The sequence below is a fragment of the Grus americana genome, chromosome 1, assembly GCF_028858705.1.
Source record: "Grus americana isolate bGruAme1 chromosome 1, bGruAme1.mat, whole genome shotgun sequence".
In the NCBI taxonomy this organism is placed as follows: Eukaryota; Metazoa; Chordata; class Aves; order Gruiformes; family Gruidae; genus Grus; species Grus americana.
Window position 1 is genome coordinate 131,528,046 of NC_072852.1, and position 12,340 is coordinate 131,540,385.

A 12,340-nucleotide genomic window follows, 5' to 3' on the forward strand; every position below is an offset into this window, starting at 1 on the left:
AAGAGGTGTGACCAGCAGGTTGAGGGAGGTGATCCTGCCCCTCTACTCTGCTCTTGTGAGACCCCACCTGGAGTACTGCGTCCAGCTCTGGGGGCCCCAGTACAGGAGAGACATGGAGCTGTTGGAGCGAGTCCAGAGGAGGGCCACGAAGCTGATCAGAGGGCTGGAGCAGCTCTCCTATGAGGACAGGCTGAGAGAGTTGGGGTTGTTCATCCTGGAGAAAAGGTGGCTCCGGGGAGATCTAATTGCGGCCTGCCAGTACCTGAAGGGGCCTACAGGAAAGCTGGTGAGGGACTGTTTATCAGGGAGTGCAGTGACAGGACAAGGGGTGATGGGTTCAAGCTGAAGGGGGGTTGATTTAGATTAGATGTTAGAAAGAAATTCTTTACTGTGAGGGTGGTGAGGCACTGGAACAGGTTGCCCAGAGAGGCTGTGGATGCCCCATCCCTGGAAGTGTTCAAGGCCAGGTTGGATGGGGCTTTGGGCTACATGGTCTAGTGGAGGGTGTCCCTGCTCATGGGATGATCTTTAAGGTCCCTTCCAACCCAAGCCATTCTGTGATTCTATCATTCTACTTTCTATTCCAAAGCAATGAGATACTGAATCTATATTTAAATTGATATAATAAAGCAGCTGTGAATTATTATTATTATTTTTTCCATACATGAACAGACCCTGTCTTTTATTAGACATCCTTAATATGTATTACAGCTGCAAATCTTGCATACGCTTATATAATTTTGCTCACTGCTCATTCTACCTTAGACCTTCCTTCCTTTTGCAATTCAGTAGTTTTTATATCAATTCTCTCCCATCCCCCTGACACAATAAAACCTGAGTATTTTCCTTTCTCAACAGCTCTGCATTTCTGCAGCTAGCTTCTTTGTTCCTAAACTCCTTACCAACTTCTCTGTTGCTCCCCGCTCTGCTGATTCATTACAATTTCAGGACAGCTAAACCATTCTTCCTACCAGCTTTCAACTATGTTTCTGGATTGGCTTTTTCTTCTCTTTATATGAAGCCAGCTTGAGTTGGGTGTATAAAAAATACATAATTGTTATGGGGGTGTATGCACTATAATGGGGCATCTCATTTTTCTGAATATAGCTAACAAATATAAAATCATTTTTACTTGTAGCATCAGTGAACAGATTGCTTATTATTAAATATAATCAGAATGTGAAGGTATATTTTTTTGCAAATTGTATTTTCTGGCATCAATTTGTTTGCATACATTTAAAATTTTGTTTCTAGCAAACTTCACCTGTGCAACTCAGTAATTTCTCGAAAGTGTCAGTCTTGCTCAAAATTATGTCTCTGCACAGAATAGATCATATTTAAGGGGATTGAATGTGGTCGAAGAAAATCAGAATAGAATATTCTGCACTCATATATAACATATTCTATTGTATGTAGCCTGGATACCCGGCCACTAGGGTCTTTAACATGATTCTTACATTTCCCATATCTATAAATTTTCAAGTGGACTTTTATTTCTGCTAATGGACTGTTAGATGTCTTATTCCCTGCTTCTTTCTAGCTAGGTGCTTGGCATATATTTCAGTTATTCTCTGACAGTAAACTGAAATCAGCAAAACAAATCCAGTTCTCTCAACAAGTTCTATATTGCCATTAACCTTTACATGTTTAAGTGACGTTTACAGGTTGAATGTAAATGTGAGCACACTTAACTGTTTTGAGGCCATAATCCTGCCTAGTTCTGTGTGCAAATTAGCTGTACAAATAAGGAAATGTGGCATTTTGGAATGACAATATTCTGATTTGTATGCAGCAGTGCGAGAATTGCACATGGAATTGATGTACTGTTCGTGAACATTTGTTGGGCTCAACTGTATTCCTTGATAACCGAAAAATCAGACCTAACATGTCTCTATTCTGAAGGTATACATACAGATGAATTTTCAGAATAAAACGTACTGATTACACATTTGTAAAGCCTGATTTTTGTAAATTAGGTCTACGGAGAATTGAATGAACAGCTCTTGCTAACGTAGACAAATGAGGCACACCAGCCTCGTACGGGAGTTTTGCTCTTTGAGCTCCTGTGTGATGCTAAGATGTAGCCTCTCTTACATTAGATTAGCAATTAGAAAATGGATATAATTTGATTTTCTGTTTCAGCCAGAATTTCTGCCAACAGTGCTTGTGGATACTGAATTTAAGACAATGCAAGAAAGAACAACTGGAAGGGACAAGGCCAGGAGCTGTACAGGTGACAGAAGTCACCTTTGAATTGCAGACCCAAACTTCCCATTAAACTGAAGTGGCCAAAAGCCCTTGGCAGCCAAAAGCCCACCAGCTCTCAGGCCTGCTTCTTTTTGCAGTGACTCAGGCTTGGGTCTGGTTCACCTGCTTTTTACAGTAGATTGATTTTTATCTCATTGCTGCAGGTGTGACAGAGCAGCCATAACCATCACCCTTGTCACTCGGTGAGGTGGTTGGCTTCTCCATTGAAGCAGCTGGTCCGGGTGGGCCTATAGGGGTGCTGCTCCCTTTGCTCAAAACATTGGGAAAAGGTGTAAATGGGTGATCTAGCTGGGTGTGGGAAGAGGATGATGGACCACAGTCATCGGAAGATCCTGGGGCAGCGGCTGTGGTTCTGCTGGGGAGCAGGAGAGGTGGGTCTCTCGGTGATGATGGGGCTTCCTAACTTTGTGGATGCTAAGGTGTTGGTAATAAATTTTTAATAGTAATAATTCTGCTCAATAGCAATACTTCAGCTCTACCTACCAGATCTCCATACATCTAGTTCTTGTCTGAGCAGGTAACACTAGTTTTTGGTCAAATCAATTTGAGATTTTTACCCCAGCTGTTGCTTTGCCTGCTCAAGGTGGGGTTCTGCTGCTGGATTAGCTAAGAACCCACCAAAAAAAGGACTTGGATGTCAACAACATGGAAATGAATAGATGTGAAGCGAATGCATTTTCCCTGTGCTTGCTGCAGAGCAGTGTGCAGCCCAGGACAAGAGGGGCTACTGGGGAAGTGGAGTGCCCTTCGTCTGTGGGATGTCACCAGCTCCGTGCTGCAGCAGGTGCCCCTGAACTGCTCCACCACTCCTCTCTGATGGCAGTCAGACAGGACGCACAGCCTGATTATTTGGGTTAGGCCAGTTAAAAATTGGTTTGTTAGGTTGGTGATGGCATGGGATTTCTGTAGCAGTTTGGGAGCACAGGAAGCAAAGAGAGAGACAGCCATTTTATTTTAGGCTTATGCTGTACATTGAGATTCATTATACAATTTTTTTCCCTAAATTAATACAAAAATAGTAAAAATAGGTTAAAAAAAGCCCAAACGAAAACCCCTGACATCTTGCAAGCCATTTATTTGACGCACAGATTAAGATTTCTTGGAGCTTAAATAACCTAGAATTATTTATGCTGAATTTTTCTTTTTTCCTTTTCCCAAATTAAAAAAAGGTGATGACTTGCAGAACGCCAACGCCACCAGACCAATTCATGCCTGAGAAGCAGCTGCCCCAGGCAGCCACAGGTGATGCTGAGGTGCCCTCTCTCCAGGCAGGAAGCTGTGCCAGGACCACGATGGGGCTAGTGGTGGCACGCTGGGGCACGCCGCTCTGCCCCAACCTGTGCATCACGGGCAGGAATACGTCTCTGAACCCCCTCCAGGGCCCACGCCTTTGACATGTCTTTCTCAAAAAAAAAACAAACCCGGAAAGTTTTCCCTTGCACTTTCCTGGCAGCAGATGGATTTCACAAGGGCTCCCTGGGGGCCTACCCTGCCACAATTTGGAGCTCAAGCTCCCCTCTGTTCGCTAATGAGATTGGGGAGGGGGTGAGGGGGGGGATAAGGTTTTCCTGTCCCTGCCCTGGGCTGGGGTCCCTGGGGTGCCCTGTGGTGATGGTGTGGTGCCTGGCCGTGGGTGGGGGACCCACTGCCCACCTTTCGGGGAGGGGAAGGTGCTCTCTCTCCTCTCCACATCCCCTTCTCATCAGAGCTGTTTGTACCCTGGGAAGGCTTACTTATTTCAAACTATTTATAAGAAAATAAATGACAAGTAGCTTTAGTAATAAAGGTAGGGATAAAGACATGGAAGAAATACTTAGTCCCTAAGCAGATAATTGTACAATTTGATTTGTATGGATTGGGGTTTTAACACCTGCGAAGGCAGGGGAGGAAAAGGCTCTGGGTAATTCTTTCTGACCAGGGCCTTCCAAAAAGCGGCTTCTCCGGGCCTCCTGCCTCACGACATGAGCTCTGGCCCAGCGCACCACAGCAGCACTGCCGTAACGCGGGGCACGCATGGAGCTGGCTGTGCACGCTGCGGGCTGCGCATGCCCCTGGCAGCCGCCGGGCCGGGCTGTGGGACGGGGCCATGGGCAACGACCCCTCCGCAGGGCCTGGTCTGGCCCCCCCAATGCCCATGCAGCAGAGCTGCCCCTGCCTCCTCCCCCCGCCCCGTGCTCCTGTCCAGCCATGCCACAGTAGCTACAGTAATTGGGGGTCCACAGCGAACCCAAGGCTGACTCCTGTTCGCTCTGCTTCCCCTCCCCACGTCTCCTTGAACACGCCATCTGCTCCCAAAATTACAGAAAAAACACCGGTTTGCTAAGTTTTGAAACCACCAGGTCTTCTCCCACAAAAAAACCCCCACTTGCTAAAGAGTTGTTTCTGGCTTTCTGACTGTTTTTAAGAGAAGTCACGGTCTTCACTCTGACTCTCCTGAACTCTGCCCAGCCATGCTGCCACTCTGTTTTGTTTTCTCTTTGAATACAAATAAACGAGGTGTTGGTTGAGGTGGGATTTGGTGGCTCATAGGAGGACAGTCAGCCTAGAGAAAAGCATTTAAAAGTACACCTTTCAATTTACAGTATGCGTTTTACCTGAATTCAGCGCTGGCTCAGAAAGCTTCTAGAGCCGATGTGAATCCTCACATGGCACAACATAACCTCAGGCCACTTTGGTACTGTTTTCCCTCCAGGTTCATGCAGCTGACCATGATAAAGTGTGTTTGCTTGTCTTTGGAAAAGAAGCTCTTTCTCTTTGCCAGACAGGTTTTTCTCAGCCTTCACAGCTCTAATTTTAATCTAACTAGAACATTTTCACTTAAAGCTTTGGGCAGAAAATTCTGGCTTTGTCAATTAATTTGTAAAAATTAAGTTACTCCAGCTATACCAAATTTTATCTCTTTATTTTCCTTCCAATTAGAGTATTTGTAAATTGAAAATGAACTTGTGCTAAGCCAACATTAGGAATTACGTTACAACAAAACTGGACTGATCCTGATGGGCATACGTGCTTACGTTGGTTCTTTTTCCCCATGCTTTACCCCATAGTAAAAATATACTGTACACCATCCCTTACTGTATGGAAATTTTAATGTTTGTAGAAGATGTGCTCAGTGAGCCACAGTCCTATATATTCTCATTAGCCTTAGTTAAAATTTTTGCTGTTAAATTTTAGTCAGTGCCTGACAGCGTATAATACTCTATTACTCACTGAATTTATACAAAAAATTGGGTCATCTATATTGCAAACAAAACCACAGTGATACCTGGGCTAAAAAGCCACTTAAGAGTATGACAAAAAACTGCTTAAGCCTAGATAGTCTTCCAAAACGGAGGTTCACCAGTAAGGGTAAAATCTTACGCACAGTTAGCCGCTGGGAGTGCTTTGGACTGAGAACAGAGCACAGCATCTGCACCCATTAATCAATTGGCACAGTGAGGACCAATTGACTTCGGTGAAGATAATTGCTCCAGAGGAGAAAGTCAAAGGGGAGGAAGGCCAAAGTGGGTTAGCATAGTCTGAGACCTTGAGAACATGCTGCTTCTGGTTTATGTTGAGGTATTCAAGCTACCTGTAGAGAAGGAGTATTTGGTGCATCTCTCGGACACATCAGGATTCAGGCAGAAATCTCATGGACCTGGGCTGAGTATGCCTCGGACATTTTCATGGCTTTACCTTGCCAAGCCTGGAAGTGGGGAGAGCAGCAGCGCCTTGAGGTGAAACACTGTGAGAAACGCATGTAAGTTATTTTTGGCTTTGTTTCAGATTTCTGAGGGGACAGGGAGGCTTTGGAGACTGCCTCCTGCCTGTGCTGTCCTTCCCTGTGCGGAGAAGGACACAGCTCCTCTTCCCCCTTCCAGTCCCAGGCAGCCACCAGGAGTTACTGGTAGGGTGAAACGGCACTGGGGGGAACTGCTAGGGAAGGAATCTGCCCTTAAAAAGATTTTTAAGAATGGGCTGGACAAACATCCTTCAGAAACGATTTAAATGTTGTTGGCTCTGCCTTGGGGCAAGGGGGTAGGCTGCCGGACTTCTCACCCTGTCTTGTATGGACACCCAAGCACGTCCTGCGGTACTTTGCCATAGGAGTGCCTCCACATCCTTTTTCTGACAGGTTTGGAGATAGAGGAGTAATTTTGTCACTGGTTTTATCACCTTCCTTGAAGATCTCTGAAGGCCACGCATGCTGAGATTTAATGAGAGATCTGTGAAACTACAAGCTTGCCTTTGGACATCTCTTTAAAGATGCTCCTATCTATGCATTTCAATTAGATGTGAAGATGTTTATGGTAGCCATCCCTGCGCCTGGTGTTTGCAAGTGATAGCATCAGGGATAGCAGAGGTGTAAAATCAGTGTTTGCCATGTATTCCTCTCCACAGTGTACAAACAACCTCTTTCACACATCTCCCATTTCCAGGTGTCCCACAAGCCAGGAGACTGCTGCTGCCAAAAGTGGTTTGCAATTCCTCTGCAACTCTCAACTGATTTGCTAATGCCCTCAGAAGTTTAAAAGCCACTGCAGCTGCCTGTTGAATGGCCAGGCGATTGTTATTTAAATGATGTAATGACCATCACAGAAAAGCTACAGTGAAGGTATACATAAGGAACAATTTTTGGCTGGAAAACCCCAAGCCTGAGTCTAAAGAAAACGGGAAACAGATCTTTCCCCTCACCTCACATTCATCTGGCTGTCTTCAAGGTGTCCGCCTGATCTCTGCCAAGGCTGAAGTTGTTGTTACAGCTTCCCAGCTGCTCCTGCAGCAAATGTTGTTTGTTCAAGCAAAGAGCCTGTGCATTCCTGGACCCAGCTTCCTTTCCTTCTGGTCAGAGAAGGGACTTATCCAGGGGAAAGTAAATGTTGCCAGCTGCACTGCTGGCTTTTTTGCTAGTCAGTACGCAATATTTTCCTTTGGGGCAAAATATCTGGTTATCTTATTTTCCACTAGGGAGGAAGTTTCAGAAGTATTTCTTTGCTTGAAAATCAATACTCACTAAGTGGCATTTGTGGGTTTTGCACAGGGTGTTTGGGGGGGGCACTGGGATTGGATGCTGAAGAGAAGGTTCATGCAGTGAAGCATACCCTGGGCTTGTGACCACAGATGTGCTATCACCCGCCGTATGGGTAACACAGGCAGCCTCCCCAGCCACAGCCCTGCCCGTGGTCCAAGCCCCACGGCTCCTGCAATCTCTCTTCGCCCTCCAGATGCAGTCATTGAAGCAAACACTGTGCCAAAACTTTTCAAGTACTCTTACTTTCTGGACGAGCTATAGAAAGGAGTCCGGTTGCAATACATTCATCTTGCACCACAAAGCAATGGTCCATATATTCATGAGACCACCCGACACACCAAACAGCATCCTGCACCTCGGTTTTTGCAGGCAATGTACAGTTGGAACACGCTCAGGAAAACCTACAGAATTGGCTTACGTATCCCCACTGGGGTTCAACAGCATGATAAAACCTTACAGTAATGAGCCTGTTGCTCTTAAGGGTGGAGGGGGTGGAGGAGGAAAAGAGATGCTGCTTTATCTGTATTACTCCACATCACAGATGCTGACAGAATTATTGATTTAGAACTCACAGCTCCAAAAAGACTCAGTAATGTGATCTTTTTAAGTTGTTTTTTTTTTTCCCTCAGATGTGATGTTTTCAATAGGCCCCTTAGACATGGGCTCTTTGGGGACGTTGTTAAACTTGCTACTGCTAAACCGCAGTCCAAACCTTCGGTTTGTTCCGTGCAACTCCCATGGTCTGCTGTCTCTCGGAAGAGCCCATAGCTGCAAGGTCTATTGCTTTACAGGTACTCTAGGAAGACTGAGGGATTAAGTTATACATTACGTAAAACTACCCACTAATCCTCTTAGTGTGCATTACCAGTGAATGGCCTGAAATAGGCTCTCACTAAAAGAGCCCTAACATTCACTTTCTTGATGACAGTTTAGTATTTGAGGTTTGTGTCATGGATTTTGGTGCTGAAATATTCAGTACACCATCTTCTGTCTGCTGCTAGATCCACTCGCACATGTTAGTAGAGTGCTAACAAAATTACAGTTGGTAAAGCAGATTACGTGTTTAACTAGTAGCGAGACATGTAGAAAATAGAATTATACATTTTCTAGAGTGACAGAGTCACTGGGATTTTTTTGTTTTTTTTTCTTTTTTGTTTTTATAAGAAAAAGAAACAGCTATAAAACCATGATTAAAAATGTAACAAGGGATGATTTACATTTTAAAATAATGATATTTTTAGAAAAAAAAAAAAAGAAGTGATTTATAACATAAAAGTGTTTGGAAAGCGTTTGGTTGCTGTGTACTGCCTTCTTTCCCAGTACAGTTTGCTATCTGTTATACAGTCTTGCATAAATGTTTAGATTAGGGGAGAAAAGAAAAATTAAATGTGATGGCTAAGACCTATAAGAGCTGACTCACTGACTTGAGTTATTGCTGTGCAGAAAGTTTGTAAAGCCTTTACATCCAGCGAACATTTAGTGCTACTTCAGCCTTGACAGTTGACCTTTCAATGTGATTGGGTTTAGCCACAATAATTGCAGCATCTGCAGTACAGGCGATGCAGATGGCTGCTTAGGAACCCAACTTCTCTCATTAGATCTTACTTCATGCGTCTAAAATCCAACCCCTCTCTGCATGTGTGTGCAAATTCTCTCGTAATAGCTGTTATAGGAGCTGAGCAAGGTACAATCACCCAGCTCTTTTTTAAAATTTATTTTTAATTTCTCCCACCATTTTGAATATTCCTGGATTTAGATTAGAGGGGGGAGGGGAAACCTCCAAACCCCTTCCTCTCCCCAGATATTTAGTCAGTACTGGTTTCTTTTTTTTTTTTTTCCTCAGTAAGACCTAGTGTAAAAAAGCAACAAACAAACAAGTTAGACTGTTGTAATTTGGTCAACCACTCGGGTGCTATCCATATCCACCATTTCAACACACTCTATTTCCTCACGGTTTTCAGGATTCTTCTTCTCTTTCCTCTTCTTCTTGGACGGTGGCAGGAAAGTCAGTATCACAGGTAAAATGGCAAAGCAGTGAAAGAAGGTGACTAATGCTATTAAAAACAAGCACCTGAACAGTGTACGGGTCAGATTTGAAGGCACAGCTGCAAGAGGAATCAGACCAACAATATAGCAGAGGTAGCTCTGCAAAATAGCTACCCCATGCACTTCCAGGGCATTTTTCACCCATTTAGTTCTTGTGAACTCTTTGCCCAGGACAAAGGTTGATAACAGTGGAGCACAGTTGTCAATTGTATAATTAATTCCGTAAATTAAGCACAACACAGAAATACAATCTAGTTCCACTTTCCACAAGGTCATAAAACCTATTACTCCAAACTCAACTGAGGCAACAGTTAGAGTGAGCCAGACATTGATCAGAGAGTCTGCCACCAGGAATGCAGAGAAGAAGAGCAGAAATAAAGCACTAATGCAGGAGTTTTGTAAGGGGGCTCCCACTGAAGAGGCATAACGATCCATGTACACAAACGATGGATTGAAAACGATGAATTTCACCTTGGAGGTGAGAGAGAGCTTCCTCAGGGTCTCCAGGAGGTCATAAAGTTCTTCCCTCTTGGTTTCCATTGTCTTGGCCACCAAGAACATCCTGGAGGCCACGACATCAACTTCGTTGTTGTATTTCTTGGAAAAGATGATATCCTCTGAAAAATGGGCAAACTGAGGGGCCTTCAGGAAGGAGTTCCTCAACATATCGGTGAAGTTCTTCTTGGGCAATCCGGTAGATATGTTGAGTTTCCTAAGGTAATTTAAGTAGCTTTCAAACCAAGATATCCTCACAAAGCCCTTGGTATACTCCAGCACATCCTCCTGGACACTGGTGTTCCAGTACTCAATCGACTCGTAGATGTAGAACCCAATCACTGGGCTGTAGTTACTGAAATACTTCTGCTGGGCAGTTGTATACTCAATGGTCCGTGTTGCGGTCGCTACGATGTTGCTCAGGTCTGACCCTTCACTGACCTGCAGGTAGCCCATTAAGGCAAAGGAAATATAAACAAGGTAAAAGAGAACTACAAAAGGCTTGACATAAGTGTTTGTTATCCAGTCACAATAATAGCGTTTCAGGAACCACACCAAAAGGTGACTCTCGTAAGTGTTCGCTTCCTCTGAATCCGCTGTGTCCTCGCTGAATTTGGCTGTCAGAAGAAACCTATACCATGCAGGCTTCTCTTGCAATACCTCTGGCTTTGGTACCTTTCTGCAGAAGATACTATGCTGGTAGTTGTTTTCTATGTAGCCAGTAAACACCAGGCTGGAACCATAAAAGGAGAGTACATAGAGGTAGTTGAAGAAAATTGCAATACAGGAATTGCAGCAGAAAATCCTGGCTGCTTCAATGTTAGTGAAGGGACTGGCACCTATTCCGAAAGTGACCAGGTACATGGCAGTGGTGAGAGAAAATGAGAGCATGGAGTCTGCAAATACAGCTGCAGTCCTCTCCTTAACGTGTTGGTCTTCTCTAGTTTTTCTCCAGGAGGACAACATTTCAAAAGTCCCATACAACCCATGACCTACAATAGAGAACAAAGCGAGTGTTTAAAGTACTCGAATCAACATGCGGAAAAACGCAATGTGGACATGCTAAAGGACTCAAGGGAGACGCAGCTGGCCGTTGCCAATGCTTGAAGTAAACGTCCTGCAGAAGAGAGAAATTATTATGTTGGTCTAAGCCACAGGAGCACATTTGCTACCTGACTAGCAAACCTTATTGCCAGAGCTTGAGGAGAGTTCTGCATCGCTGGTGCAGGCTTGATGGGTTAAAGAAAAAGGATTTTTTTTCTGGTTGGTTGTTTCATTTCATTATTTCGGAATGCCTGTGATGGAAGATGCTTTGAAATTAGTTTTTCCTGGTGATGGGATCTGACCTGTGGTGAAAAAAAAGAAATACGACCTTGAAGTGCCTATGCTGGAAGCAAAGCATTAGTTGGCTGCTTTGTAGAAAATCTGTAAAAAATGAAACTTTCATATAAGCTGAAAATTGTCAGTTAAATCAGTCACTGATTTCTCCACTTCCTATACAAACTTTCTGTCAGAAAAAAGAAATCCTAGAAACGGAACAAACAAAAAAAAGGACAAATAAATTTTAGAGATGCAGAACAGTAGAACTGATAGGGAACTGCTTAAGGTATCGGTCCTCTTACTTTAATATATCGAAGGGCTTGTAAAACCAAATTCAGCTCTATTTTTGTTGGCAGTTCCTACATTTTGTAATGTATTTAATTAACTCTTAAAATGGATATAGCATTCATGAAAAGAGATGAAGACCTGCAGACCTAAAATCCTGTGTTTAACCCCCAAGTGCAGGTAAATTGGGAAAAGTACATGGTTTTATCTTAATCCCTGGTTGGTCATCTTCCTCCTACAGTTTCTATTTTGTGATTGATAAGCAAGGTGCATTTGGAGGACACAGACCTCTGCTCTCTCACAGTGGACCTGAACTGGGAACGCAGCCATTGACCAGCTATCAGGTGAGAGTGGCTGAGATAAAAGTAGGTTGATGTTTTACACAGAGATGAATGGAAAAATATAGTCTTTGTATCACACCTAAAATGTAAGACTGTAATATTTTCTCATAATAATTCACATCATGTTCATCTTTACTTAATAGATCCTTTCCATCTAATCCCACCCTCTTTGCTGCCTTTTAATTACTCCTTCTTATTCTTTTCTGTTTTTTGCTGTCCCCTGTCTACCTCGCTGGTCTGCTCTTGCATTATCTCCAGAAATTCCCAGAAGCCAGACCACGGTGCTCTTACCTATTCCCTGATAACATTAGATAAAAAGATCAGTGTTGAATTAGCTGCTGATGACACTGAAGTGCAATCACTGGACTTTTCAAGCTGACGCTCCAGTCAGGCAGGTCAAGGTAATTCACAGATCTCTGTTAGAATTTCAGGCTGTCTGCAGAGTATCAAAATTGCTGTATCGGCTCTGCTCTCTCCACCTGTAGATGATTATCACTTTTGCCACAAGGGTTATGAACATCGGTCAAGAAACCCCCAAACAAATGAGGTATTCTGAAGAACCAGAAAACCAGAA

The 12,340-nt window shown here is 43.8% G+C and overlaps 1 protein-coding gene across 1 annotated transcript in view; it reads right to left on the minus strand.

The window, feature by feature from the left end:
• Nucleotides 1–1,029: 1,029 nt before the first annotated feature.
• The window catches only part of PTCHD1 (patched domain containing 1), a 42,150-nt gene continuing 30,839 nt past the window's right edge, over nt 1,030–12,340 (minus strand). Inside the window, exon 3 of the mRNA XM_054812502.1 lies at nt 1,030–10,812. Coding sequence (XP_054668477.1) covers nt 9,158–10,812 — 1,655 coding nt within the window. The 3' untranslated portion in view covers nt 1,030–9,157. The remainder of the gene's footprint in view (nt 10,813–12,340) is intronic.